This window comes from Ascaphus truei, chromosome 2 (genome assembly GCF_040206685.1).
Source record: "Ascaphus truei isolate aAscTru1 chromosome 2, aAscTru1.hap1, whole genome shotgun sequence".
NCBI classification, from domain to species: Eukaryota; Metazoa; Chordata; class Amphibia; order Anura; family Ascaphidae; genus Ascaphus; species Ascaphus truei.
In genome coordinates this window covers 171,728,233-171,754,455 of record NC_134484.1, presented here as the reverse complement: position 1 = coordinate 171,754,455, position 26,223 = coordinate 171,728,233, and the positions used below count along the sequence as shown (strand labels likewise).

The following is a 26,223-nucleotide window of genomic DNA, read 5'->3' as shown; positions in this document are numbered from 1 at the left end:
AAAAGGTATAAGCATTTTGTTCAAGCACTTTATTTTATTGTACATGTAAATGAGGGTACATGTCATCTATTTAAAACCATGTTTTTTTTAATATACAATGCTGGCAGTGTGAGTAAGACAGTATTATATGGGACAACACTGAAGTGAGTAAGCTAAGTTACTACAACGCCTTAGTGGCTAAGATCCTTTTCTTATTTAACACTTTCTGCTCGTTTGCCACTGCAGAGCTACCATCTTCAAAGGGGGTGGACATTGAGGACCATATTTATTAAGCGGTGCAAAGCTTTAAGGCAGTGCTCATTGATATATGTATCTATATATATCATCTGTACTATATATTTTCGGCATCTTTGCTTTTTAGTGAGTTTCACTGTAAATTACATGCCCTTAGCTGCCCCAACAACTGCAATGCAACTAGCAGAGGAAGACTGGCCAAGGTTCTTCAGGGGCTGGATCTGGCCCACAGGCCAAAATATGAAGAACACTGGCGTAAGGAGACTTGCGGCCCATTCAAGTTAATGGACCAGAAAGGTGCATATGGCTTAGCACTGCTTAATAAATATTGCCTTCAGTGTTTCCTTTGGATAAGATTACATCTTGATGAGAAACCGTTCTTCCAGCTCTGCATTTTAACTTTCCCCCAGCGGGCTTGTCTTTGTTCCCCTATCCGCATCTTCCTCCTCCAGTTCCTCTATTGCCTCCTGCAATTCAGATTCAAGTTCTTTTTCACTGGACACCTCTTCCTCTGCGTCATAGTTCAATTCACCGTATGTGCCCAGCAAATATTTCTGTGGCGTGACATTGTCGTCATACATGGCTCCCTTCTTCTTCTTCATCTTCATCTTCTTCTTCAGTATATTCTGCTTTCTTAGCTCTGCCAGCTGCTCATGCTGCTGCTGTGCCAGTCCAATTCTGGGAGTTTCTTTTAGCTTGTCTTTCATTTTTATCTTGTAGTCCAGAATTTGTCTATTTAGGTCATCATGGTCAATCCCAAACATACTAGTCGTTGGAAAAGGAGAGACTTTGGGAGACGCTTCAGAAAGCTTTGCCAACGAAGGATCAAGCTCACTTAAGTGGGAGAAAACAAAAACATTTCTATTATAATGTGAAATGCACATCCAGATGCCGCTAGGAGGGGGAGGGGGGAGCGCTAAACAACCCCGCAGTGCCTCCGCCCAACAACACATACATTATACACATACCAATTATATATATTATAATTCATACCAAATCACTAAAGTGAGCAGTACCTTCTAGTCATGCACAAATACTTACCATATGCCATCATGTCACTTAGTAACACAAATATCAGCACCTCAGGGGACCCATTTACTGATCACTCTTAAGATTAGTGTATTGAAAATACATAGGCGTTTTAAAGAAGATTATTAAATGGATTGCAACTAAAGTTTCTGTCATATGGTGCCGTGGAATATATTGCAGCATTGAACTACAAGGGTTAAACAAATAAGTAACATTTTCGACTGTTCACCTATGCAATATGTAGAATAGAAAGCTTGTTCGTTTCCTTCCAATTTAAAAAGACTAACAATGTTGTAGAATACCCCAAAGGAACACTAACCCCAATTCTCGTTCGTCTAGGACTGAATCGTCTATGTCTGGTCCATAATCTGCAATTGCCAATAATTTTGCAACCTGAAGAAAAATCAAAGTAAAAAGAATGGCAAAAATAATTATATACAAGCAGCAAGGTTTCCATTGTCCAGTGCAACTGGAAGAACTTAAAGCAGCAGTCCAAGCGGCCGTTTTTAAAATGTTTATTTTCACTTAAATATGTGCACCAATACAATCCACACAATGATAAGTAATTAGCTAAATTGCCGATCGATCCATTCTCCTGTGATCGATCGGGTGAAGATTCGGTCAGTGCAACAGAAGAGGACCAAAGATGCAAAAATTCTGTGGCGAAGATCATGTGACAAACAGGCACTAGATACAATCGGTGCACTGCTTGAGAGGACAAACAGGGGCATGCCAGAGCTTGTTTCAGAAGAAGAAGGGGATGTGACTTTGTAAATGGTTGCAATAGAAACAAAAAATGCTTGTTACATTATACATGTCATTCACAGTTTAAAAAAAAAAATTCTACAAGTATTTTCTCATAGTACAGAACTGATTAAAAAAAAAAAAAAACACATGTAGGATATTGCTTGGACTGCAGCTTTAAAGGAAGAAGGTGGGAAAGAACAGTACGACAGGCAAAAAACATGTATAAACATAAAATAAGCAGTCAAGGACATTACTAAAATGCAACACAGTGCTCCAAAAGAAAGAAGCGTAGTAAAGAAGTACAAATGAACAAATAAGGAGGTTCTAAGGAGTGCCCAAGAGGCAATGCAGGTACATTATCGAGGGTTGCTCAGTCCTCAAGAGAAGCAACAGGCTAGATTGTCATGTGATAAAGACCAGGGGTGCTCAACTCCAGTCCTCAAGCCTTCCAAAATGCAAACCAGCTTCCCTCTTAATTTGTATCATTGACAAATGCAGATGTTTCACTGTGATTTGCTTGAGATGTTATAAGTAGGGAATCTGTGCGTGAGATATATATATATATATATATATATATATATATATATATATATATATATATATATATATATATATATATATATATATTCAAAAACGAATAGATGATACCATTCTGTGGCTAACAAAATGCTTTTTTTTTGTGCAAGCCATTTTATTTGTGTTAGCCACAGAACGGTATCGTCTATTCGTTTTTGATTATTAAGCTCGGCTAACACTGTGTGTGTGTGTGTATATGTATATATTTATGTATATATATGTATGTGTGTGTATAAATATCTATATATATATCACGCACGGATTCCGTACTTATAACATCTCAAGCAAATCACAGTGAAACATCTGCATTTGTCAAGGATACAAATTAAGAGGGAAGCTGGTTTGCATTTTGGAAGGTTCTTTAAAATAATATTCCCTTTTAATGGTCCCCGATGCCTTCCTCAAAAAAATAAAATAATCATTTGATCCAATCTTCCCTCAACAACATCTTAACTATGGCTCCTGGTTCCTCTTACTTTACTCTCAAATATTTCACTATCCCCATTTATGGTCTATACCAGGCTGGTCCAAGCTCAGACCTCAAGGTCTTCTATTAATCCCATGCAATTAAATGGAGTTGGATCGATATCTCTTATATATATATATATATATATATATATATATATATATATATATATATATAGAATCCCTTGCTGCAGTGGAAGTGCTGTATGCTGGGTGATAATGGGGAAAGGCGGGGTTGCAGACCTGCCTAAGACATGCAGATGAGCATACAGCTATATTTGCATATTTGCTTTCCTGTGGAGGGTTTTTGTCACTTTTTTTACTCACCATAACTTAACTCAGTATTATGGTTTGGCCTATCCCATAAGCCTCTCTTGCATCCCAGTAAAATCAACCCCACACTGATGAGACCCATCAAGGTTGAAACAGCTGTCTGTGGGTGGTTTTCTGGGTATGCACCTTAACCCTGGCTGTGCTCAAAGCTGTGACCATGCAGCAAGCTTAAGCCTATAGGGAACCATGTTAAAAATGGTTATTGAGGCAAAAAGTGACACTGTGTGCTCATTTGCATGTCATTTCCCAGAATCCCTTGCTGCAGTGGAAGTGCTGTATGCTGGGTGATAATGGGGAAAGGCGGGGTTGCAGACCTGCCTAAGACATGCAGATGAGCATACAGCTACATTTGCATATTTGCTTTCCTGTGGAGGGTTTTTGTCACTTTTTTTACTCACCATAACTTAACTCAGTATTATGGTTTGGCCTATCCCATAAGCCTCTCTTGCATCCCAGTAAAATCAACCCCACACTGATGAGACCCATCAAGGTTGATTCAAGGTTGATTGATCAAATGCCTTCTTCTTCAAGAAACTCCACTCTGCCCACATGCCCCTGAGGGAGCTGCGAGACAAAGATGGCAACGTGCAGCAGGGGAAGGAGGAAGTCATGGGAGTCGTGAAAGATTTCTATGAAGACCTCTACTCCCCAAAAGCATCAGACCGAGACCAGGCTGACAAATTCCTGTCAGGGATTACAAACACCATCGACCCGGCAGGAAAAGCAGCCATGAACGCCCCCCTGACGCTGGAGGAGCTCCACGCTGCAACCAAATCCTTTAAGAAGGGTAGGACACCGGGCGGAGATGGTATCCCAGCTGAGTTATACACGAAGCTGTGGGACCTGATCGGCCCGGACCTGCTCGAGCTTTACAGGGAAATGGAAGCAGAAGGTAGGATGCCCCCAACGCTGAGGGAAGGAATGCTGACGCTCTTGTACAAACGGAAGGGGGAGAGGTGCGACCTCAAGAACTGGCGTCCCATCTCCCTCCTGAATGCGGACTACAAGATCCTAGCAAAAGTCCTAGCGAACAGACTGAAGAAGGTCATCAGCCAGATCATCCACCCAGACCAGACGTGCGGCATCCCCGGACGCAGGATCGCAGACAGCCTCGCCCTAATCAGAGACACAGTCCACTACATCAAAGACCGCCGTGTACACGCGGCCCTGGTCACCCTTGATCAGGAGAAGGCCTTTGACCGTGTCTCCCATGATTTCATGGGCAGGGTGCTGCGTGAGTATGGGATGGGGGAGATGTTCTGTTCTTATGTTAACCTGATGTACCTTGACATTTGCAGTGTGGCGATCGTGAACGGATGGAAGACTAACCCCTTCCCTGTCCTCTCAGGGGTTAGGCAGGGCTGCCCTCTTTCACCTCTCCTTTTTGTCTGTTGTATAGAGCTCTTCGCCCAGTGCATCAGACGAGACGCAGAGATCGGAGGGATCGTCGTGCCAGGACCCCAGAGACGCGAAGTGAAGTGCTCGCTCTACATGGATGACGTCACCATCTTCTGCGCAGATAGCCGGTCGGTGAAGACGCTGGTCCAGACGTGCGAGGATTTCGGGAAAGCTTCAGGAGCAAAAGTCAACTGCGGGAAGTCAGAGACCAAGCTATTTGGGCTTTGGAACCTGACTGCCGACCCCCTCCCCTTCCCCATCAGAGCAGGCCTCATTCAAATCCTTGGAGTCTGGTTTGGTGTGGGGAGCGAGGCCGCTGCCCTGAAGAGCTGGAACGAGAGGCTGAACAAGGTGAAGCAGAAGATCGGATTGTGGCGCCTCAGACCCCTCACCATTGAGGGGAAAAAGCTGGTACTGCTGAACGAGACCCTCCCTGTCCTGCAGTACGTGGCCCAGGCATACCCGCCTTCGACCAGAACCTGCCAGGAGATCTCCATGGCAGTGTTCCGCTTTGTCTGGGGGGCCAAGTTTGAGAGGGGAAAGCGCGAGGTGATGTACAAAGAGCCGCACAAGGGGGGTAGAGGAATCCCTGACATCCCCACTATGCTGCGCGCCTTCTTTGTAAGCAACTGCGTGCGGATCACCCTGAGAGACTGCGACAAAGACTCCTCTGGCTACTCCATGTCCCGCCTCCTACTCCTGCCGCTCTGGAGAGCACTGGGGTGGGACAAGTGGGACAGCTCCATCCCTTACAGCTGGCGCACGCCCTGGTTCTACAAGGACGTGAAGAAGTTTGTGAGGCAGAACAATCTGGAGGGAGTAAAACCAGACCTGTGGAAGCCCAAGGTCATCTACAAAATGATCAGGGCTAAAGACATCATGGAATCGGTCCCAGGTCTCCACCCCAACACCTTTGGAACGGTGTGGAGGAATGTGGCATCGAAAAGACTAATGAACAAACACAAAGACATTGCTTGGCAGGCCATACACGGGGGACTCCCTGTGAATGCGGACAAGTACCAGAGTAAACTCAGCCACGTGAGGCACTGCCCCAGGTGCAACCCAGTGGAGGAAAGCATCATACACCTCTTCTGGAACTGCCCCTTTGCGCAGGCCTTGCTGCGCGCGCTGGACACTGACTTAAAGGATTATATACCGAGGAAGTGCGTCACGTACTACTCGGTGTTCCACGGACTTTTCACAGGAACACACACAGAGGACGCAATCGAAGCCGGTTGGCGTCTAATGTGCTGTTTCAAGGACGTTTTACTATTCGCCAGGGAACGTTTGATCAAGGGGAGGAAGAGGATGTCGGTACAGGACTGTCGCAGGCTGCTCCACAGCCTGCTCAAGGACTATTCCATCTTTGACGGCCCTGTGGAGGAGGACTAAACACCCCCCTCCCCACCCCCCCCTTACTCCCCCGCCCCAAAAGTTTTTCTGTGCAATAAAGTTAGAGATAATGTGTGTATGATATGTCATGTCTGTGGTGCGGTGCATACGTATAAATGCACTGCACCGCCGTGTTTGTCACAGTTTTTTTACTTTTGGGGAAACCATTAATAAAAATGTATGTGAGTTGTGTGGGATATGCACTGCGCCGTTGTTAACGTCGCGATTTTTTTTTTCGTTTGGAAAATGATTTATGTACTGTTATAATCTTGTTGTAAAGATTCGCTGCATAATAAAAGAATTTTCAAAACAAAAAAAAAAAAGCTGTCTGTGGGTGGTTTTCTGGGTATGCACCTTAACCCTGGCTGTGCTCAAAGCTGTGACCATGCAGCAAGCTTAAGCCTATAGGGAACCATGTTAAAAATGGTTATTGAGGCAAAAAGTGACACTGTGTGCTCATTTGCATGTCATTTCCCAGAATCCCTTGCTGCAGTGGAAGTGCTGTATGCTGGGTGATAATGGGGAAAGGCGGGGTTGCAGACCTGCCTAAGACATGCAGATGAGCATACAGCTATATTTGCATATTTGCTTTCCTGTGGAGGGTTTTTGTCACTTTTTTTACTCACCATAACTTAACTCAGTATTATGGTTTGGCCTATCCCATAAGCCTCTCTTGCATCCCAGTAAAATCAACCCCACACTGATGAGACCCATCAAGGTTGAAACAGCTGTCTGTGGGTGCCTTGGCCCTTTGGCTTAGATCAAGGCGATATGAGTGCTCCTCTCGACCTGCACAGCTATGACCAAATGCAGTACTATCCTATCTGGGGTTTCAGTAGGAAAGGTCTGTGGCAAGCATTTGGCCCTCTAGCTCGTTGAGAGGTGGTGTCCAGACCCCGGACCACAGAACCCCTGAGCCTTCGGGCTAAGGGGGGATGGCATTCGAACAACTAGCCCTTCGGGGCTGGGGTGCACCCGCACAACCCTCGAAAGAGGGGAGATGATGCGAACTCCCTTGCGGGCCTCGGGCCAGAGGGAGGAAGAGACGGATGTCCTGAATCCTAACGGAGGAAGGCATCAATGTCCCTGGAGACCTAGGCTTTCGGGCTGAAACCTTCAGGGAAACTGTGCACTGAGGGCGGGTCTGACTTCGGTTGGACAGTCCAAAGGCAAGCTCCCTATCCACTGAAGTGGACTGGGATCCGATGAGCGAGAGGGTGTACCCTCTCGGGAGGGAAAAAAAAAAAAAAAAAAAAAAAAAGCTGTCTGTGGGTGGTTTTCTGGGTATGCACCTTAACCCTGGCTGTGCTCAAAGCTGTGACCATGCAGCAAGCTTAAGCCTATAGGGAACCATGTTAAAAATGGTTATTGAGGCAAAAAGTGACACTGTGTGCTCATTTGCATGTCATTTCCCAGAATCCCTTGCTGCAGTGGAAGTGCTGTATGCTGGGTGATAATGGGGAAAGGCGGGGTTGCAGACCTGCCTAAGACATGCAGATGAGCATACAGCTATATTTGCATATATATATATATACAGATATAACTGTATGCTCATCTGCATGTCTTAGGCAGGTCTGCAACCCCGCCTTTCCCCATTATCACCCAGCATACAGCACTTCCACTGCAGCAAGGGATTCTGGGAAATGACATGCAAATGAGCACACAGTGTCACTTTTTGCCTCAATAACCATTTTTAACATGGTTCCCTATAGGCTTAAGCTTGCTGCATGGTCACAGCTTTGAGCACAGCCAGGGTTAAGGTGCATACCCAGAAAACCACATATAAATATATATATATAAATATATATATATATATATATATATTTATATTTGTGTTGCTACTATTGTATATATATATAAAAATAAAAAAAATACTTCCATGCCATGAATGAGAATACTTTGTCTCATTAGTCTGTTATGTTTAAAAAGAGCTTTACCACAAGTACCCAAAACCAATAAACTTATTTCCTGAACCGGCATGTAGAAAATAAGAAATGTAACTACTGTATTGACTTAAAAATAATTATCTGTTAAAACCCAGCAAAACGCCAGGCCCAGATGGATTCTCCAATCAGTACTACAAAAAATTTAAGGCGGTTCTGGCCCCGTATCTACTTGATGTGTTTAATGCATTTCTGGAAGGAACAGTCATCCCACCATCTATGTCTAAAGCTAATTTAGCAATCATACCAAAGGAAGGGAGAGACCCACTACAGTGTGGTAACTATCGCCCCATAGCACTCCTTAATTCGGATCTAAAACTGTTTAGCAAAATTCTTGCAAATAGACTGACCCCCATACTCCCAAGCCTGATACATATAGATCAAGTCGGGTTTATTTCCGGCAGACAGGCCTCAGAAAATACTAGGAAAATTATAGACATAATCGACCATGTACATCTCTCATCCACGAAGGCCATCCTGCTGAGTTTGGATGCGGAAAAAGCATTCGACAGGATTAGGTGGGACTTCCTAGACCAAACACTACTTAAATGTGGATTTCAGGGCCCATATCTAGAAGGGGTCAGAGCCCTATACAGATCTCCCACGGCTGTAGTGAAACTCCCAAGAGGAGACTCAAACCCTATAAACATAAAGAATGGTACTAGACAGGGATGCCCCTTGTCTCCGCTTCTGTTTGCTCTCTCTATCGAACCCTTGGCAGCAACAATTAGAGACGAAAAAAACATAAACGGAATTGTAATAGGAGAGACAAACTACAAAATATCCCTATTTGCCGACGACATTATCCTAACTCTCGCCAACCCCTTGATTTCACAACTAGATAAATTTAGCAAACTCTCGGGATATAAAATCAACATGGATAAGTCGGAAGCATTGAACCTAACTCTATCTGATCCTGAAGTTAAATTACTACAAGCAAATTTTAAATATAGGTGGAACTCCACAAAGATCAAATACTTAGGAATCCAAATAACAAGGGAGTATAATTCGCTATACAAACATAACTACCCACCCTTATTTGAGAGGCTTAAAAAGGACCTCCAGAGCTGGAACGAATACCAGATATCTTGGTTAGGAAGAATAGCCACGATCAAAATGAATATCCTACCAAGGCTCCTGTATTATTTCCAGACTCTTCCTATAGATATTCCAATGCCGGAGCTTAAAAATATACAAAACAGAATTTTCCAATTTATCTGGCAAAATAAAAGACCCAGGGTAGCTAGATCTATTATGCTAGCCCCAAAAGATTGCGGAGGCTTGGCAGTCCCGGATATCATTAAATACTATTTGGCGGCCCAACTCAAACAAGCAATAATGTGGAACAACGATCCAACCACCAGTTGCTGGGTGGGACTTGAGTCTACCTATACGAGACCTCTCTCTCTCCCGGCCGCTATGTGGACCGAGAGGGGAGGAGAGACCCTCTTGGAAACATTAAAACTGGGAGCAATGAAATGTACATGGCGGATATGGTCTAGAAATAAAGATAAATATGGTCTGACAGCCAGTCCAACACTACTAACCCCTATATTCCACAACCCTGAATTCCCCCCAGGCTGGTTCCCACAGAGACTCAATAAATTTAAGACGTTAAAGTTGATGGTAGCTGACGACTTTGTAGATAACGGTATAATTCTACCACTCCAGGCGCTGGAGAAGAAACACCAAATCATAAATATACCAGTGTTTGGTTTCCTCCAAATCAGGCGCTACCTGCAATCAGTCTCCAAAGATTCAGCATTCCAAACTTTAACAAATTTTGAAAGACTGTGTAGGAAAGGATACTACTGTAAAGGGCTGATTTCAGAGATATATCTGGGCATAGCGCGATCAGCAGGTTGTTCCCAACATAGCTATATGATCAAATGGGCAGAAGATTTGAATACAGAGATCGATAGAGAAGACTGGGAGGACATTTGGGAGGTAGCTGCAAAAACGTCAATCTGCACCACTATCAAAGAGAATATTTATAAAATTCTATTTCATTGGTACCTAACCCCGAGCAGGCTGGCCCAGATCTTCCCCGGGTCCCCGGATTTGTGCTGGAGGGGATGCGGGCAAAAAGGAGATATGGTTCATATTTGGTGGATTTGCCCAAAAATTCAGGTATTCTGGGTCATGATACAAACATTGATCAGAGAGTACCTAGGGGTGGAGGTTGGGGTAGAACCGCTGACCATGGTGCTGGCCAAACCAATAGATGAAGTAGGAACGGCAGAAAGTAAGATGATAACTCATGTAATGACGGCTGCCCGCTGTGTTATTGCGGCTGCCTGGAAAAAGGTGAATGTGCCTTCTAGGCAGACGGTCCTACGGAGACTAAGGGAAATAAAGATGATGGAGCTCCTCACAGCACAGTTGAGCCAGAAAACTAACACATTTCACAAAATTTGGGAAATATGGCCAGGAAACTAGGGACCCCATAGAAATAAATACAGAAAGACCAGACAAATGGGCTCGCCCTCCCCCTTCCACCCCCCCTTCTTTTTCTTCTTTCCTACATTCTTCTCTTTCCTTTGTTAAGCTCATGAGAGACGCCTACGGAAGCGGCTGCTTCCCTAACACAACCGGAAATAAGAAGACAGACCACACTTGTTCAAAAACCGTGTTATAGCAAATATTTTATTTCAGTAATGATGACGAACTGTTAATGCCCTTTGTTGTATGGACAAGTGACACTGTTAAAACATCACATGTATTCCAAGATTATATATTTGTTATGTCTCTCCAAAACAATAAAAAAAATTGAAACAAAAAAATAATTATCTGTAGGTTAAGTGAATTCACAATGGAAACCGCAACAGAAAATGTTAAAGCAAAAACAATAGGTTATAAATAAACAATGCAAGAAAAGTTAAGTTAACCATGCCAGACAGTGTATAACTAACAAGTTACACCAATAAATCTCCATAGCCCATTATTAAATAAGAAGTGAGGTCCTTCCTCAGTGCTAGAGAAGAGTTCAACTCCATTTAATTGCATGGGATTAATATCTTCTCCAGCACAGAGAAGAGGTCTCTGGAGCATACTAAATAAGGGCCTTAGTCTATGGCAGTTAACGCAGAATCACAGTGCAACTCGTATCGCAGGTTAGTAAATCAGGTTAGTGATACATTAATTTCGGGCGAGATTTGCGCAGGGAGAGGCGGCTCTCTGAGCAGCTCTCTTTGCAGCTGAAAGAAATCGCCTGGTAATTGCAATACATTTTTCATACCACCTGTTTCCCAATTTCTCTGGGCAGTGCGCTGCTCTTTTCTATGCTGTAAGGTAAGGTAGGAAGGTCAAGTACTAGGTTACAGAGGACATAGTGTGGACTTTTAGCTGTACAGTGACAAGGAAAGGGGCCTAAGAAAATGTGTGGGGGGGGGGGGGGAGATAGGAAGAAACGGCAATATTTAGCAAGAATATGAGAAAAGAAGACGAGGGAGGACTCATAATCACTAGCAATGTGCTGTATGAATATCCACAGATGCACTTACCAACCTTTGTGGTCAGGCACTGCACCCAATGCACTTACTCCTTCCCATACTGCCACAGCAAGTCTACCAACATACCACTTAGATTGTAAGCTGCACGGAGTAGGGATTTCTTTTCCTATTGTCCATTTTTGTTTGTTGCACTTATTGTATTATAATTCCGTTGTTGGCGGCGGTGCTATAGAAAAATATACATATATACCTGTACATGAACGGTAGTGTTATCGACGGTGCTAGAAAAGGGGTTAATGGGACAGAGCTTAATGTGGAGTATCAGGAGCTAAGAAAGTAGGTTTGCGACGACAAATGGCCTTTTAGTACTGTATTAAAGGAGTCAAGACTGGACTCCAGATGCAAGTATTAAAGTAGATCGGTATGTTAGTTAATGAAGCCATCATGAAGGGGAGAGAGTTATAGGGAGAGGGGAGGGAGCAGAGAGTTATAGGGAGAGAGGAGAGAGCAGAGAGTTATAGGGAGAGAGGTGAGAGCAGAGAGTTATAGGGAGAGGGGAGGGAGCAGAGAGTTATAGGGAGGGGGAGGGAGGAGAGAGTTAGGCCTTGGCCATAGTGGAAGCATGTGCGTGTACGCGGCGCACTCTCGTCTGCAGCAGGAGAGATTTCCTGTCCTGCAGGCAGAGGCGACAGGGAGGCGTCGGGGGGCACAGCCGTGATATCACAGCGCTGGTTCGCCAAGTGACCCGGCCGTCGCACCGGTTGCCCCGTCGCGCTTGTGCGCACACTTTACACAAACACATTGGCGCTCTAGTGCTTGTTTTCGCTCGCGCCGTCTCCTGCACTCTGGACGCAGCCTTTTAGGGAGAGGGGAGGGAGGAGAGCGTTATACAGTAGGAATAGGGAAAGCTCTGAAGTAGACCCACATAAATAAGGCGAGTTGTTATTTAATATCCTTCATTAATAATCTTCCAAAATGTCATTTGTTTACCAATGGGAGACCATACAGGTTACACAATCACTGTTATGAGACAAGGAACCATGGCTGAGAAAATTTTAGTTTTTTTTATTCTATAGCTGCAAATTTAAAAAGCATTTATTTTTCCTACCTCCAGTATCACAGCATCTTCTTTGTCTCTAACAAACACAACGGGCGGGACACTTCCAAGAACTTGATGAGTTAGCATGATATGCCTGAAAAACACAGGTCATTATCCGATGGATTCTTAACAAGCATTAGTGGAAGACAAATACCAAAACGTATAAGCGCCAACTTCTCCAAAAATGTGCAATGTTTAACATATAGAATCATCTTTAGGTGTATAAAAGGCATTCCTGTGCTTGTATTTCCTGCCTCTAAACACATGTGACATGATACAGTGTCCATCCTAACCCAGACTGTCTGCAGTCTGGCTCCTAGGAATAAAAGGGATGCAGGAATATCTATGTAACCCAGAGGGAATAGCAAAATGCTGGTGTTTGGCAGTTTCAAGATACAAAGGTGATGAAGTTAAAATCTCAGCATTGCAACAGTAAACATCAGATTGAGTGACACTTTTGGTCAATGTTTTTAGAACTATACTATTCAAATATGATAAAAACCACAAGCGTTATTGAAAACACTAGCACAAAGAACTGGCAAGTTTCAAAACTCCACTAAAACACTGCTTTGAAACAGAACCTGCAATACATTACCTAAAACGAGGAGCATATTTGTGAAGCACATTTTCAATATGGGCGTCAGCTTCTGCGCTGCCAGCCGTCCTCCAGTATGCACGGCAAACTGAGAAGTCAACCGATACCGACACCTAAACACAGAGAGCAGACAGTCACAGTCAATCGCATCTTCAATACACTGCAGTGTAACTCCTTAAAAGTCACGTTCAAATTAATATCCCTAATAATGAAACTCAGGGTTTATGTTAATACCTAACTTGGTGGACTGCTACATTTGCCAGGATCTGCAAGGTTTTACCTTGCTGCATTTCATATGCTAATGTGCATTTAACGGTTTATTATTTAAAACAACATTCAGCAAATGTGAAGTGAAAACCATTTACAAAACAAAATACATATTGGTAATATTTTAATGTCTTGGCAACATGACAATGTTGTTGTTAATAGTTCCAAACCAGTCATCTAACAAAACATACGTTTAAAAGAAGCATAATTGAAAATTAAAAATCATCACTTCCATAGAAAGTGAAAAAACAATAGTTCTGCGCTCAAGATTACAAAGTGGAGTGTTACAAAGTATACAGAACCCCTGTAAGCTCACATTGGACCCCCAAAATAACCACAACGTATATATATGCATATAAGTGTCAAAGAGGAGTGCTACTGAGCATGGCAATATATATTTAAAATCAGAGACAAAACATGAAACACAGACAGAGCCCAGTGCTACATCCATTGACACAAATACACAGTACATACATACATATATATATATATATCTTACTATATATTTCTGAAAGCATTGTATGTATGTATGTTTCCCTGGTGTGTTCCCTGTCCCTAGCGGCAATCTCATTGGTCCCTTGGCCCGCCCCCGCACACCTCTCATTGGCCTCACACACTCACACCACTGCTTCAGGCCCCCTTGCAGCTCACCTTCCCCCCTCCTGGTGGCCGTCACTCTCCCCCGTCACCCGGACCGCAGCTCACCTTCCCCCCCCCGGACAGGCCCCGCACCTTCCCCCCTCCCGGTGGCCGTCACTCTCCCCCGTCACACGGACAGGCCCTGCACCTTCCCTGCTGCACGTTTCCCGGCGGCTCGCTCTCACAGGTGCAGAGAGGGGGCGCGTGCGCAGCGCTCCCAGGACGGGAGGAGGGAGAGCAGAGTAGGGCCAGGCGCGCGACAATCGGAGGAGCGCAGGAGAGAGGAGTGGTGCTGTAAGTCCTGGCAGAGGTGAGGGGGCTTTATGTGTGTGTGGGGGAGGGGGGGACAGTGTGTGTGTGGGGGAGGGGGGGACAGTGTGTGTGTGGGGGAGGGGGGGGACAGTGTGTGTGTGGGGGAGGGGGGGACAGTGTGTGTGTGGGGGAGGGGGGACAGTGTGTGTGTGGGGAAGGAGGGGACAGTGTGTGTGTGGGGAAGGCGGGGACAGTGTGTGTGGGGGAGGGGGGACAGTGTGTGTGTGTGAGGGGGGGGACAGTGTGGGGGGGAGGGGGGACAGTGTGTGTGTGTGGGGGGGGAGGGGGGGACAGTGTGTGTGTGGGGAAGGCGGGGACAGTGTGTGTGGGGGAGGGGGGACAGTGTGTGTGTGTGAGGGGGGGACAGTGTGGGGGGGAGGGGGGACAGTGTGTGTGTGTGGGGGGGGGAGGGGGGGACAGTGTGTGTGGGGGGGAGGGGGGGACAGTGTGTGTGGGGGGGAGGGGGGGACAGTGTGTGTGTGGGGGAGGGGGGGACAGTGTGTGTGTGTGGGGGAGGGGGGGGACAGTGTGTGTGTGTGGGGGAGGGGGGACAGTGTGTGTGTGTGGGGGAGGGGGGGGACAGTGTGTGTGTGTGGGGGAGGGGGGGGACAGTGTGTGTGTGTGGGGGAGGGGGGGACAGTGTGTGGGGGAGGGGGGACAGTGTGTGTGGGGGGGAGGGGGGACAGTGTGTGTGTGGGGGGGGGGAGAGACAGTGTGACTCCCGGGCAACGCTGGGTCTCTCAGCTAGTATATATATATATATATATATATATATATATATATATATATATATATTTGGCCAAAGTGTCGTAAGCCCATGAGCCCCTCCAAGGCAGACCACGTCTCATGGGTCCTAACACTAATATAAATTCTTAATAACCTGTACATTACCAGGAAGAATGACTTATAATAAATCTGTCAAAATTAGTTGCATAGTTCTAAGTCTGATTGAAGCTCTTATTAACCTGTACAATACCAGGAAAAGCACTCTGTATTAGATTTGTCGCAATAAAACTGCATGCAAGTTCCCATGAGTGTGGAAGGTGAAATGGTGAATTTTTCAACATGACTCTTGCCCGGATTTGCCCGTGTGTTCTGCTGAACTTGGGTGGTGACGTCATCTGCTAGCGCTACAGACAGGGTCACGTCCCGACCGAGAGCGCAATTCCACCTGCATTCACCCGGTCAAGAGGGTGCGCACCCCTGGGACTGGGATAGGAAGCTATCCTCACCGGAGTTCATGTCCACACTGCCACAGTGACTATACCGTCACCTGCTTTGTACCACCACCCAGCCTAGCCAGGTGCCAGTGGTTAGGGTCTGTCTACATTGGAGACCACTTCCTAGCAGTTTTTATACCACTGCCTACATTGAATATTTATGTTGCAGAAAGTAAGAAAGTTCAAGATTTGGAGGTTAACCCTTTAGTCATAACATCATGCGAGTGGTGGTTATCTACTTACCTATAACATCCAGAATTTTTTAGACACTCCCATAATCATTGTTCCACAGCTGTGAAAACTAGCGGAATATACTATGATCACAAAGCGATAGAGCTACTTCCATCTTCCATACCAAGAGACTCTACCTTATAGAAACATAACGACATTCTTGCATTTATCTTGCTAAACGTTGCACTGATCATGGACTATCTTTAGAGCATTTCGTAGGTAGATCATGTGATTTAACAGTACGCTATGGAGCTACACATGGCATTTTGATGGCATACATTTTGATCCGATTTTTGGAGACACCATATAACTCGGCAAAGACTTTCGAGGAATGAAGTTTGCTTTTCCTAGCCAATATTTCAGAGAAATCACACAATATTCTCCCCAAAGATGTTTCTTATGTTGTAGTGTTCAGATGAGAAATAAAAATATATATATTTTTAAATTACCTCATAATCTTAAGAGCTACTGCAATTTATAAGAAACAGTGGGGGTGATTCTATATTGCCTAAAGTGTCCGTTCGGGACATTTGAATCAAAATTCCCCCTTTGACTTCAATGGGGGCTTTTCCTCCAAAGTATCCAGAACAGCCACTGCATACAGTAAGGCCCTAAGTCCTACCTTTGAGAGCTCCACGTTGAGGTCATAAACCTCTTGACTAACTTCTGATGTTGTTAGCAGGTTTGTCAATGCTTTGTACAGGATCACATTCACGGCCCTCATGCGAATGCTGTCTTCTCTCTTTTCTTTCCGTTGGGTCTTCATTAGACTGACCAAACTGGAGGGCTTGTTCTCCTTTATCAAGACACAAGAAAGTCACCTAAGCACAAAACGAACAATGGGGCACACAGAAGGTGTATTCTTCCGTTTATTTGCAGGGCAAACACAGGATATTTCAATGAATTAAATTGTTCACAAAAGTGAAAAATATGTTGCAACTAATTTGGTCTTTCCCTCCCAACAGTGGAACCAGTTACAGGACCAAGGCGTATATTAAAATCTAGTCTTCTCCAACTCTGTTATTTGGAGTGAACAAGTTATTCATTCTCTGTTGAACTTGTGCAAGTCAGTAGACTGATATCCATTTTAAAATCAGAATCAAATATCCCAAGACACCAATATCAGTGTGGCAACTTCAATTGCGTTATTAAAAAAGGCAAGCCGGCACATTTTTTTGTGAATGTAATTTTTTTTATATATAGCATTGAAGCCGGGAGTCTCCGGAGCTGAATCCCATTAATTTCAGCTCCAGGGGACTCCCTGCTTCCGGAGATATTTACCTCTGAATTAGGTGCTGGTAGCAGCTCTCCTCAGCTGCCAGGGTTCACAATATGTCCGCTGTTGGCCCATGTGATGCGGGAGCTTTAAACTTTAAAGCCCCGCTTGCTCAGCCGGAGCGGCTACCAGCACCTACCTACACACACGTGTATATGTGCAGGGCTCGACAAATGCGGTCGCCTGGGGCGACTGCATTGTGGCCGCTGTTGACTGCTTACATGTGGCGGTGTCCCCCGGTCTTCTCCGTCCTGATCTTTAAAATCATGTGTTTCTCCTGCAGTACTTTTCAAAATGGCTGCGTGGCGTCATATGACGCCGCGTGGCCATTTTGAATAGTGCTGCAGGAGAAAAACATGATTTTAAAGGCGACAAGATAGCAGAAGGCCGGGAGACGCCGTCAGGACCCCGCTGCAGGGTGGGGGGTGAGTGGGTTTTGGCCCAGTTTGTCGGGACATCGATCGAAAAATAAATATCTATATCTAATGGAAATATTATTGTATGCTCATTTGCATGTCTTAGACAAATCTGCAACCACGCCTTTCACCATTATCACCCAGCACACAGTGCTTCCACTGCAGCAAGGGTTTCTGGGAAATGACATGCAAATGAGCACACAGTGCCACCTTTTGCTTCAAAACCATTTAACATGGTCCCCTATAAGCTTTTGCTTGCTGCATTTCACAGCTTTGAGCACAGCCTGGGTTAAGATGCATAGCCAGTAAACCCACCCACAGACAGCTGTTTTGACCTTAATGGGTCTCCTCAGTGTGGGGTTGGTTATACTGGCTTTGCAAAATGAAGCAGGGATAGGTTTCACCACACTTAGTTAAGTTATGGTGGGTAAAAAACCCACCCCCACCCAATAAAGCAAGAATCAGCACTCCGAGTATACATGGTAATATGGCCTGGTGTCTGTCCCATAAAAATAAATAAATAGAATATACGTTACCATTCGAGGACTGATAAAGTAGGGACAGCACACAGTAAGTAGATAACAAAAAGGGTTATATTAGCTTTAACTGCATAAACATCCCAAATAACCAACGTTTCGACCCCACAGAGGGGTCTTTTTCAAGGGGATGTGTGGGGTCGAAACGTCGTAGAGGTATCTGTACCGTGTTAGGCGAGTTTAATAATCAAAAAACAATAATAGTCGATACCTTTCTGTGGCTAACGAAATGCATTTTATTTTTTTAATCGCCGTCTTGGATTGTTCCTTTAAAATGTCAACACACTTTCCTAAGCACATGAAACTGTAACAGTGCGCGTGCAGAACTGGTTATTTGTCAGATTGAGACACATTGATCAGCAACAGGATGGAGAATTCAGAAATAGTTCCTGGTAACAACTCCACAGGTTTTGCATCACTCGCTAAACATTTTGAATTAGCATTGAACAGCCAGCACCCCTGACTTTGGTAAGTGAAAGTTTCATTATGTAATGTACTTACAAATTGATTTCCGAGAGATGGACTATCATACCAGTATTTCTTTCTATTCAAGAAAAAAAAAATTTAAAAAAAGGAAGCTTTATTATAAAGTCAGTAAAACACAACACACCAACATATTTAGAAACATTTGCAAAGTCCATATCCTGCCTATGTACATTTTATTTGGGATCCGTCATAACCAATCATTAAGTCTTGATCAGTTCTGCGATGCATAACTTGGGATTTAAACCGCATTCATTGTTACACCCCATTTATAATGTTTTACATAAAGAATCAAAACCAGATAGATCTTTGTGGGTAGTTATTTCCGAATGTTACAAAGAAATGAGTATGTGCTGATCTCAGAACCTCCCAATATTATCCCAAATGTTGTCAATCCGGCTGCTCGAATTTCTCCTGCGATCAACTGGGCAAACTGGAGAACAATAAACACACAAAATGAGAGCGCATGGAAAGACGGAATCAATATAAAAATATAAAACACTTTGTATAAATAATAAAAAACAGGTACATAGCTTACATAGATCAAAAAAAAAAAAACAAAAAAAACAACGCGTTTCGGACTATAAATAGCCCTTTATCATCTTGATAAAGGGCTATTTATAGTCCGAAACGCGTTGGTGTGTTTTTTGTTTGTTTTTGATCCATTAAATCAGCTTTATTTTTCATTGTGGGAACGCATCCTTGTTGTTATTTTCTGGCTTTGCCAGCACTGGACGTAGTGCTCCGTTTTTTCTCTTCTTCCCTCATCATGTTCATCTACAGGCGGAGGCACACTTAACCCTTGGATCGCTGGATACATTTGGACTTACTGAATATTGTGGACATTCATCCCATGTGAGTTTATTCCAGTTGACCTATACATTTTCTGGACATTATTCATGTTATCTTGTTCCATAGAATTGGATGTTCATTAGTACTGGTCACCGGCAGGTGTCTATTATTATATCCTTACTACTGTGCTACGTGGGATTATAGTTTACCAGTCATACATCTATTGGGACAATCTTTTATACCTACATCTACCAAATGGGTTCATTTTCCTAATAAGAAGTTTATTATTTTTAGTATTGCTTTTTCTATAGAGCACCATACAACATTTTTTTACAAATTTGCATAGACGAACACATTGTTGCACAACATTGTGAGAATGAATCCCTCCCACACCTCGGACAGTATGGTAGGGCTGGAATCCCAAAGTACAGATGGAAAATGGTTAGAAAACCAAAACTGAGGGACCCAACCAATGTCCTGGCTAGCATGGAGGAGCTGTTGCAGAGCCAATTGTGGGCACGGGAAAACGCCTGACCTCTATGCATTTCGCGTCATACGCTTCATCAGGAGGTGGGTCTATGGATCTAAGGGCTGATTAGAGATACACACACACACGTCCTTATTGTTTAGATCTAGTGAGGACAATTGACCATCCAAGTTCAGACATAAAATGACAATACGTGAATTACAATGACAATACAGTATAATGACTACAACAAAAAAACTTAAAAGAACCACCAAATAAGACAAAGTGCCACAAATACACATAATGATTGACGCAAATATTAAAATGGTGAACAACGATATTTCTACTTGCCCTCGCCTGCAAAATGCAACTTCTACTCCTTCTGGTGTTAACCCCTCCAACCTCATACCATCCCCTGCCACACTCCCACCTCTCTCCCTTTCTCCTATGCCCTTTGGAATGCTCGCTCCCTCTCTAACAACTTCCTCTCTGTGCATGACTTCTTTCTCTCTCACTCCCTGCTTCTCTTTGCTATAACTGAGACCTGGCTCACTCAGTCTGACTCTGCTCTGGAAGCTGCCCTCTCCTACGGTGGCCTTTCCTTCTCCCACACTCCACGCCCTGATGGCAGGGGTGGAGGCGTGGGGCTACTCCCCTCTCTGCCGTTACCGAACCCTTCCTATTCCTCCCGCTCTTGCTTTTCCCTCCTTTGAGGCTCACACTGTCCAGATCTTCTCTCCTCTTCCTGTCCATGTGGCGGTCATGTATCGCCCACCTACCTCTACTCATCCCTCTTCTGCCTTTCTCTTTCACTTTGAATCCTGGCTCTCTTTCTTTCTCTCCTCAGATTCCCCTGTTCTTCTCCTTGGGACTTCAACTGCAACATTGATGACCCTTCTCTTCTTGGGCCTCCCGCTTTCTCTCTCTAACCTCTTCTTTTGGCCTTCAAAAGTGGACTGCAGCCAGCACCCACAAGAATGGCCAATACCTAGAACTGGTTTTCACAAAAAAAAAAAAAAACTTCTCTTTCCGATTTCTCCATTTCCCCCTTTACTCTCTCTGACCATCACCTCATCTCATTTTCTCTTTCTCGTTTCTCCCCTTCTCCATCTCCATCTACCCGTTGCTTCTGCAGAAACCTGCGCTCTATTAACCTACCAGCCTTTGATTCCACTTTACACTCCTCCCTCTCCTCTCACAGTTGTACTCCAGACCCTGACAACCTGGTCAGGAACAACAACTCTCCCTTATCCTCCTCTCTTGATCTACATGCCCCACTTTTTCTCTGCTGCACTTCTAACACCAGACCCTGGCTAAATTCCCACACGCGCATGCTGCACTCCTCCACTCGTTCCTCTGAACGCCTCTGGAGGAAATCTCACACTCTTGCAGACTTCCTTCATTACAACTCTGCTCTCTCTCAGGCTAAACAAACCTACTTTTCTTCACTAATCAACACATACAAATCTAACCCACGCCGACTCTTCTCTGTCTTTGACTCTCTACTCAAACCACCCCCAGCCGCCTCTTCTTCCTCCATTTCACCTCAGGACTTTGCTGGCTATTTCAAGGAAAAGGTGGAATCCATTCGTCAGAATATCTCCTCTGTTTCCTCCTCCCATACTACACTGCTTCCTAACTCTCCTCCTGCCTTCCTTGACTCTTTTTCCACTGTCACGGAGGAGGATGCGTCACTGCTGATGTCCTCTTCTCCCTCTACCACTTGCCCTCTTGACCCTATTCCCTCCCATCTCCTAAAACATCTTGTTCCTACTATAACCCACACGCTCACACAGATATTTAACACCTTTCAAACCTCCTCCTTCAAGCATGCAACCGTTATACCATTACTCAAACACAGCAAGCTTGACCCTACCTGTCTTTCCAACTATCGAATTGTCTCCCTCCTGCCTTTTGCCTCTAAACTCCTTGAACGTCTTTTATTCTCTCGCTTGGTCCACTTTCTCAACACCCATTCTCTCCTATACCTTCTACAATCTGGCTTCCGCACGGCTCACTCGACGGAAACAGCCCTCACTAAAATAACCAATGACCTCCATGCTGCCAAAGACAGAGGTCATTACACACTGCTCATATTACTCTACCTCTCTGCAGCATTTGACACTGTGGACCACCCTCTTCTCCTCCATACACTTGGTATTCGTAACAAAGCTCTATCCTGGATCTCCTCTTACTCTCCCATCGTACTTTCAGTGTCTCTTCTGCCAATGCCTCCTCCTCTATCGATCTCTCTGTGGGGGTACCCCAGGGCTCTGTCCTGGGACCTCTTCTCTTTTCCATGTACACATTTTCTCTAAGTGACCTAATCACATCTCTTGGGTTTAAATATCACCTCTATACTGACGACACACAAATTTAACCTGACCTTACACCTGCTGTACAGACCAAAGTTTCTGAATATCTCTCTGCTATATCATCCTGGATGGCCCTCCGCCGACAAACTTAACATGACAAAACCAGAGCTCCTCATACATCCTCCCAAACCTGGCCTTACTACCTCCTTCCATATTACTGTTGGAAGTACCATCATTCACCCAGTAGCCCAAGCACGCTGCCTAGCGGTCACACGACTCATCTCTCACATTCAAAACGTCTCTAAAACCTGTCGCTTTTTCCTCCGCAATATTACAAAGATATGTCCTCTACTCTGTTGCTCGACTGCTAAAACTCTGACTCAGGCCCTCATTCTCTCCCGTCTCAATTACTGTAATCTCCTGCTATCCAGCCTTCCTGCCACTCACCTGTCTCCCCTACAATCTATCCTAAACGCTGCTGCCAGAATCACTCTACTCTTTCCTAAATCTGTCTCAGCGTCTCCCCTGCTGAAATCGTTGTCTCCTGGCTTCCAATCAAATCCCGCATCTCGCACTTCTTTCTCCTCCTCCTCACTTTTAAAGCTTTACACTCTTCTGCCCTTGCTTACATCTCAGCCCTAATTTCTAGCTACGCACCATCCCGACTCTTGTGTTCTTCTCAAGGATGTCTTCTTTCTACCCCCTTTGTATCTAAAGCCCTCTCCCGCCTTAAACCTTTCTCACTGACTGCCCCACACCTCTGGAATGTCCTTCCCCTCAATACTCGACTAGCACCTTTTCTATCCTCCTTTAAGACCCACCTTAAGACCCACTTGCTTTAAGAAGCATATGAGTAGCACCGTAGATATTACTAGACACGATACATAAAGCTTGGCCCCCTGCAGAAGCACTTACCAAAATGCCCTCCTATTGTCTCTGCACGTTCCTCCTACATACCAATAAGATTGTAAGCTCCTCAGAGCAAGGACTCCTCTTCCTAAATGTTACGTTTATGTCTGAAGCACTTATTCCCATGACCCGTTATCTGTATTTGTTATTTATGAGTGTCACGTATATTACTATTGTGAAGTGCTATGTACATTAATGGCGCTATATAAATAAAGACATACAATACCTTACATTTCAATAAAAATAAAATGTATCAAAAATATCTCAAGTGTATACTACTGAACTAATATACATATACACACACACACACACACACACACACACACACACAACTTTGCTTCTCTGGTCCTCTTCTTCTGCACTGACAGCCATTTAGTGAACCCCTAGCCGATCAATCACAGGAGAACGGATCGATCAGCAACTTAGCAACTTAGCTATTACTTATCATTGTGTGGATTGTATTGATGCACATATTAAAAAGGGAACATTTTAAATTATAAAAAAATAAAAACACACACACCAGCAGCTTTGACTGCTGCTTTAAAAGATGCATAGGAAAAAAGAGAGATCCAGCGCTACACGGATTTCAAGATAATGAATTTATTGTGCCACACTTTACAACCCCCCTTTACATTAAAAGATGCATAAGCAGAGGTGTGTCATTGGCCAACAACAACCCAGGCTGAGCTACATACAAGTGCTATGTTTCATTTATTATTGTGATACATCCAAATTGTGAATAATCTGCAGCATCAATACACACTATGGTACAATAATCAACCAGCAAATGTTTTGTGCTATACATTGATGTTCATGTTTGATTTTGAAGCGGTAAAAGGGTATTTTATTATATACAGTACAGGGTGTCAGTGATTGGGGTTTTGTATTCAGTGTTTGCTATATAATTAAGTGCACCAAGTAAATATGATAAAGCGGTACTCTGTCCTGTGACTGGGGATTAAGGTGTCTGAATTAGTTATGAGTAGGAATGTCAGTTTTAACCGGAAATCCCCCCCCCCAAAAAAAAACACAACACCAACCAATCATTGGGGTTTTTTCAGCTCAAACTGCTGAAGACCAGAAAATGAAGAAGTTTAATTTAGCCGCCAATGATTTTCATTAGGCGAGCCTCCCCATAAGGTAACAGGAATGGAGGTGACCCCATGAGAAGAGGCAGCACTAAGGCAGGGTGGCTGCTACGCGATGTGCGCGCGCACGTCCGTCACAATTTCGGGTTGTGCGGTGGGAGTGTTCGAACTGAAAACTCCACCGGCGGCAAAGTACAGTGTTGACGCTGCTACATTTTGCCGCTACAACCCAAAATGATATTTGGGGCTACAGTCGCGTCACGTGAGCTGGTTCACACGTTTGCCACACCCCCAAACGCCGCGACCCAACTCTTGCAGCCAAGGCACAGTCCGCCGGGCTGCAGGAGCACGCGGGGGAGGTGCGCACAGCCACCCTGAACTTGGCCTTATGCACCTGACAGGTGGAGGAGCCAGGAGTGCAACCTCTACCCCCAGTAGTTGAACCGCTGCCTCCAGCACCCCTCCCCCCCCCCCCCGTTACCATGTCACGTGACATCAATGCCAGTGTGTGTGTGACGACATTTAAAAAGCTAAAACACAGAATTTAAACATGGAAATACAGATTTTTTTTGCATATGGAAAAATAAAGACACGTTTTACAAAAACAAAACACAACGAAAACCGGCATCCCTAGTTACGCTGCGTCTTCAATAGAATGACCGAACTCAGTGGCTCAGGTCATTGACCTTTCATAAAAACAGCAGCCATAGAAAGTCAGTTGACAAAGCAGAAAGGGGGTAATCGGTATCCCTAATACCAGCCCCCATGAAGTCGGATAATACACGATAACAGGATAGTTCCTGATGGTTGGTTCAGGAATAAAAGAGAAAGATCGCTTATATTAGGGAGAAGGAGTGGCCTAGTGATTAAAGACAGGAGAAACTGGTTCAATTCCCAGTGTCAGCTCCTTGTTACCTTAGGCAAGTCACTTTATCTCCCTGTGCCTCAGGCACCAAAATATAAATAAAATACATATGTAACCACCAAGCAATGAGATCTGCTGAATAATGCTGGCAGTATTTCTCTGGGGTCTTGTTTTGCTCCCCTCACAGTTTTTATGTGATTGGTCAAAACAAGTGATCCCCTTTACCCCTCTCAGCATAAGCTAGGAAACTAGGATTGCAAGCGCCGGACAGCAAGGCAAAGTGACTGTACTAATCCTGATCTTTGTATTCATACTCACTTGGTTTTGGACGCGAACTTATTCAGCAAGTTCTTCCCTGTCAGTGCTGAGGAGAGGTGCATGCGTCTGCAGAGCAGGGAGGCGGGCACCGGGCCTGGGGGAGAGAGGGAACCCGAGGCCAGCGCCCACACACATCCCGACCCGGCCCCGTACTGCTGAGCAGCCGCCCGGAGCATTAACATCCCTCCCCGCTGCGTTCCATGAGACAATGCCATACGGAACCCTCCGCTCTCACTATTCCACCGACACACCGCACTGTTCTACGCTGTGTGTGTGTGTGTGCAATGGCTCGGCGATCTGCTTACAACACTAGTTAGACATCAATAGCGGACGTATTTACACATGCGCTGATCTCCAGTAGGGGTCAGATGTGTGTTCATGTTACCATTAAATGCATCACTGGTTGTAAAGGTGAAGCAAAGTTATTCAGATTTCTGTTCATATGCAATGGGTTATTCTGAAGCAGAGATGAGGGATCATTAGGTAGAGTGTGAGGATGTGCCCCAAGGGGAAGAAAATAAATACACAGGATAATTTGTGAAGCAAATAAAATGTGCTCCTGTGCTTAAATGTTAAATGTACAATGAGGGAACCGTGTGGTAAGTTACTGATAATGATAAAGTTAGTTTAAGCTTTAGAGGTTTAACATACACATACACGGTCAACGCTAAACACGCTGTGTATATACATTTTATTTCTATCATTTTTATTGGCACATAGCACTTTATAAGGTCCAGCTGCCGCAATAATGTACATGCAATTTGGTTGCTAGGCTACCCTAAATGTCACAGGGAGGAGTGTCAATTAGGTCAGAATAGGGGTATAAA

The 26,223-nt window shown here is 44.6% G+C and overlaps 1 protein-coding gene across 1 annotated transcript; it reads right to left on the bottom strand.

Annotated features, from left to right (window-relative positions):
- On the bottom strand, positions 1-25,721 carry RBFA (ribosome binding factor A). The gene is made up of 7 exons (XM_075585550.1): positions 25,397-25,721; positions 18,662-18,704; positions 16,555-16,728; positions 13,264-13,376; positions 12,678-12,762; positions 1,583-1,656; positions 1-1,068 (listed from the first exon to the last, which is right to left on the bottom strand). Exons 1-7 carry the CDS (start codon positions 25,609-25,611, stop codon positions 630-632), a joined length of 1,143 nt encoding a protein of 380 aa, XP_075441665.1. The 5' UTR covers positions 25,612-25,721; the 3' UTR covers positions 1-629.
- Positions 25,722-26,223: the final 502 nt, after the last annotated feature.

What these genes read in the sequence shown, in the direction of transcription:
- RBFA (XM_075585550.1), bottom strand. Translation starts at nt 25,611, where the DNA reads ATGGCATTGTCTCATGGAACGCAGCGGGGAGGGATGTTAATGCTCCGG. An exon ending in AAGATGCTGTGATACTGGAG is followed by an intron (nt 1,657 to 12,677) that starts GTAGGAAAAATA and finishes ATTTTTCTTCAG; the next exon opens with GTTGCAAAATTATTGGCAAT. An exon ending in CTAGACGAACGAGAATTGGG is followed by an intron (nt 1,069 to 1,582) that starts GTTAGTGTTCCT and finishes CTCCCACTTAAG; the next exon opens with TGAGCTTGATCCTTCGTTGG.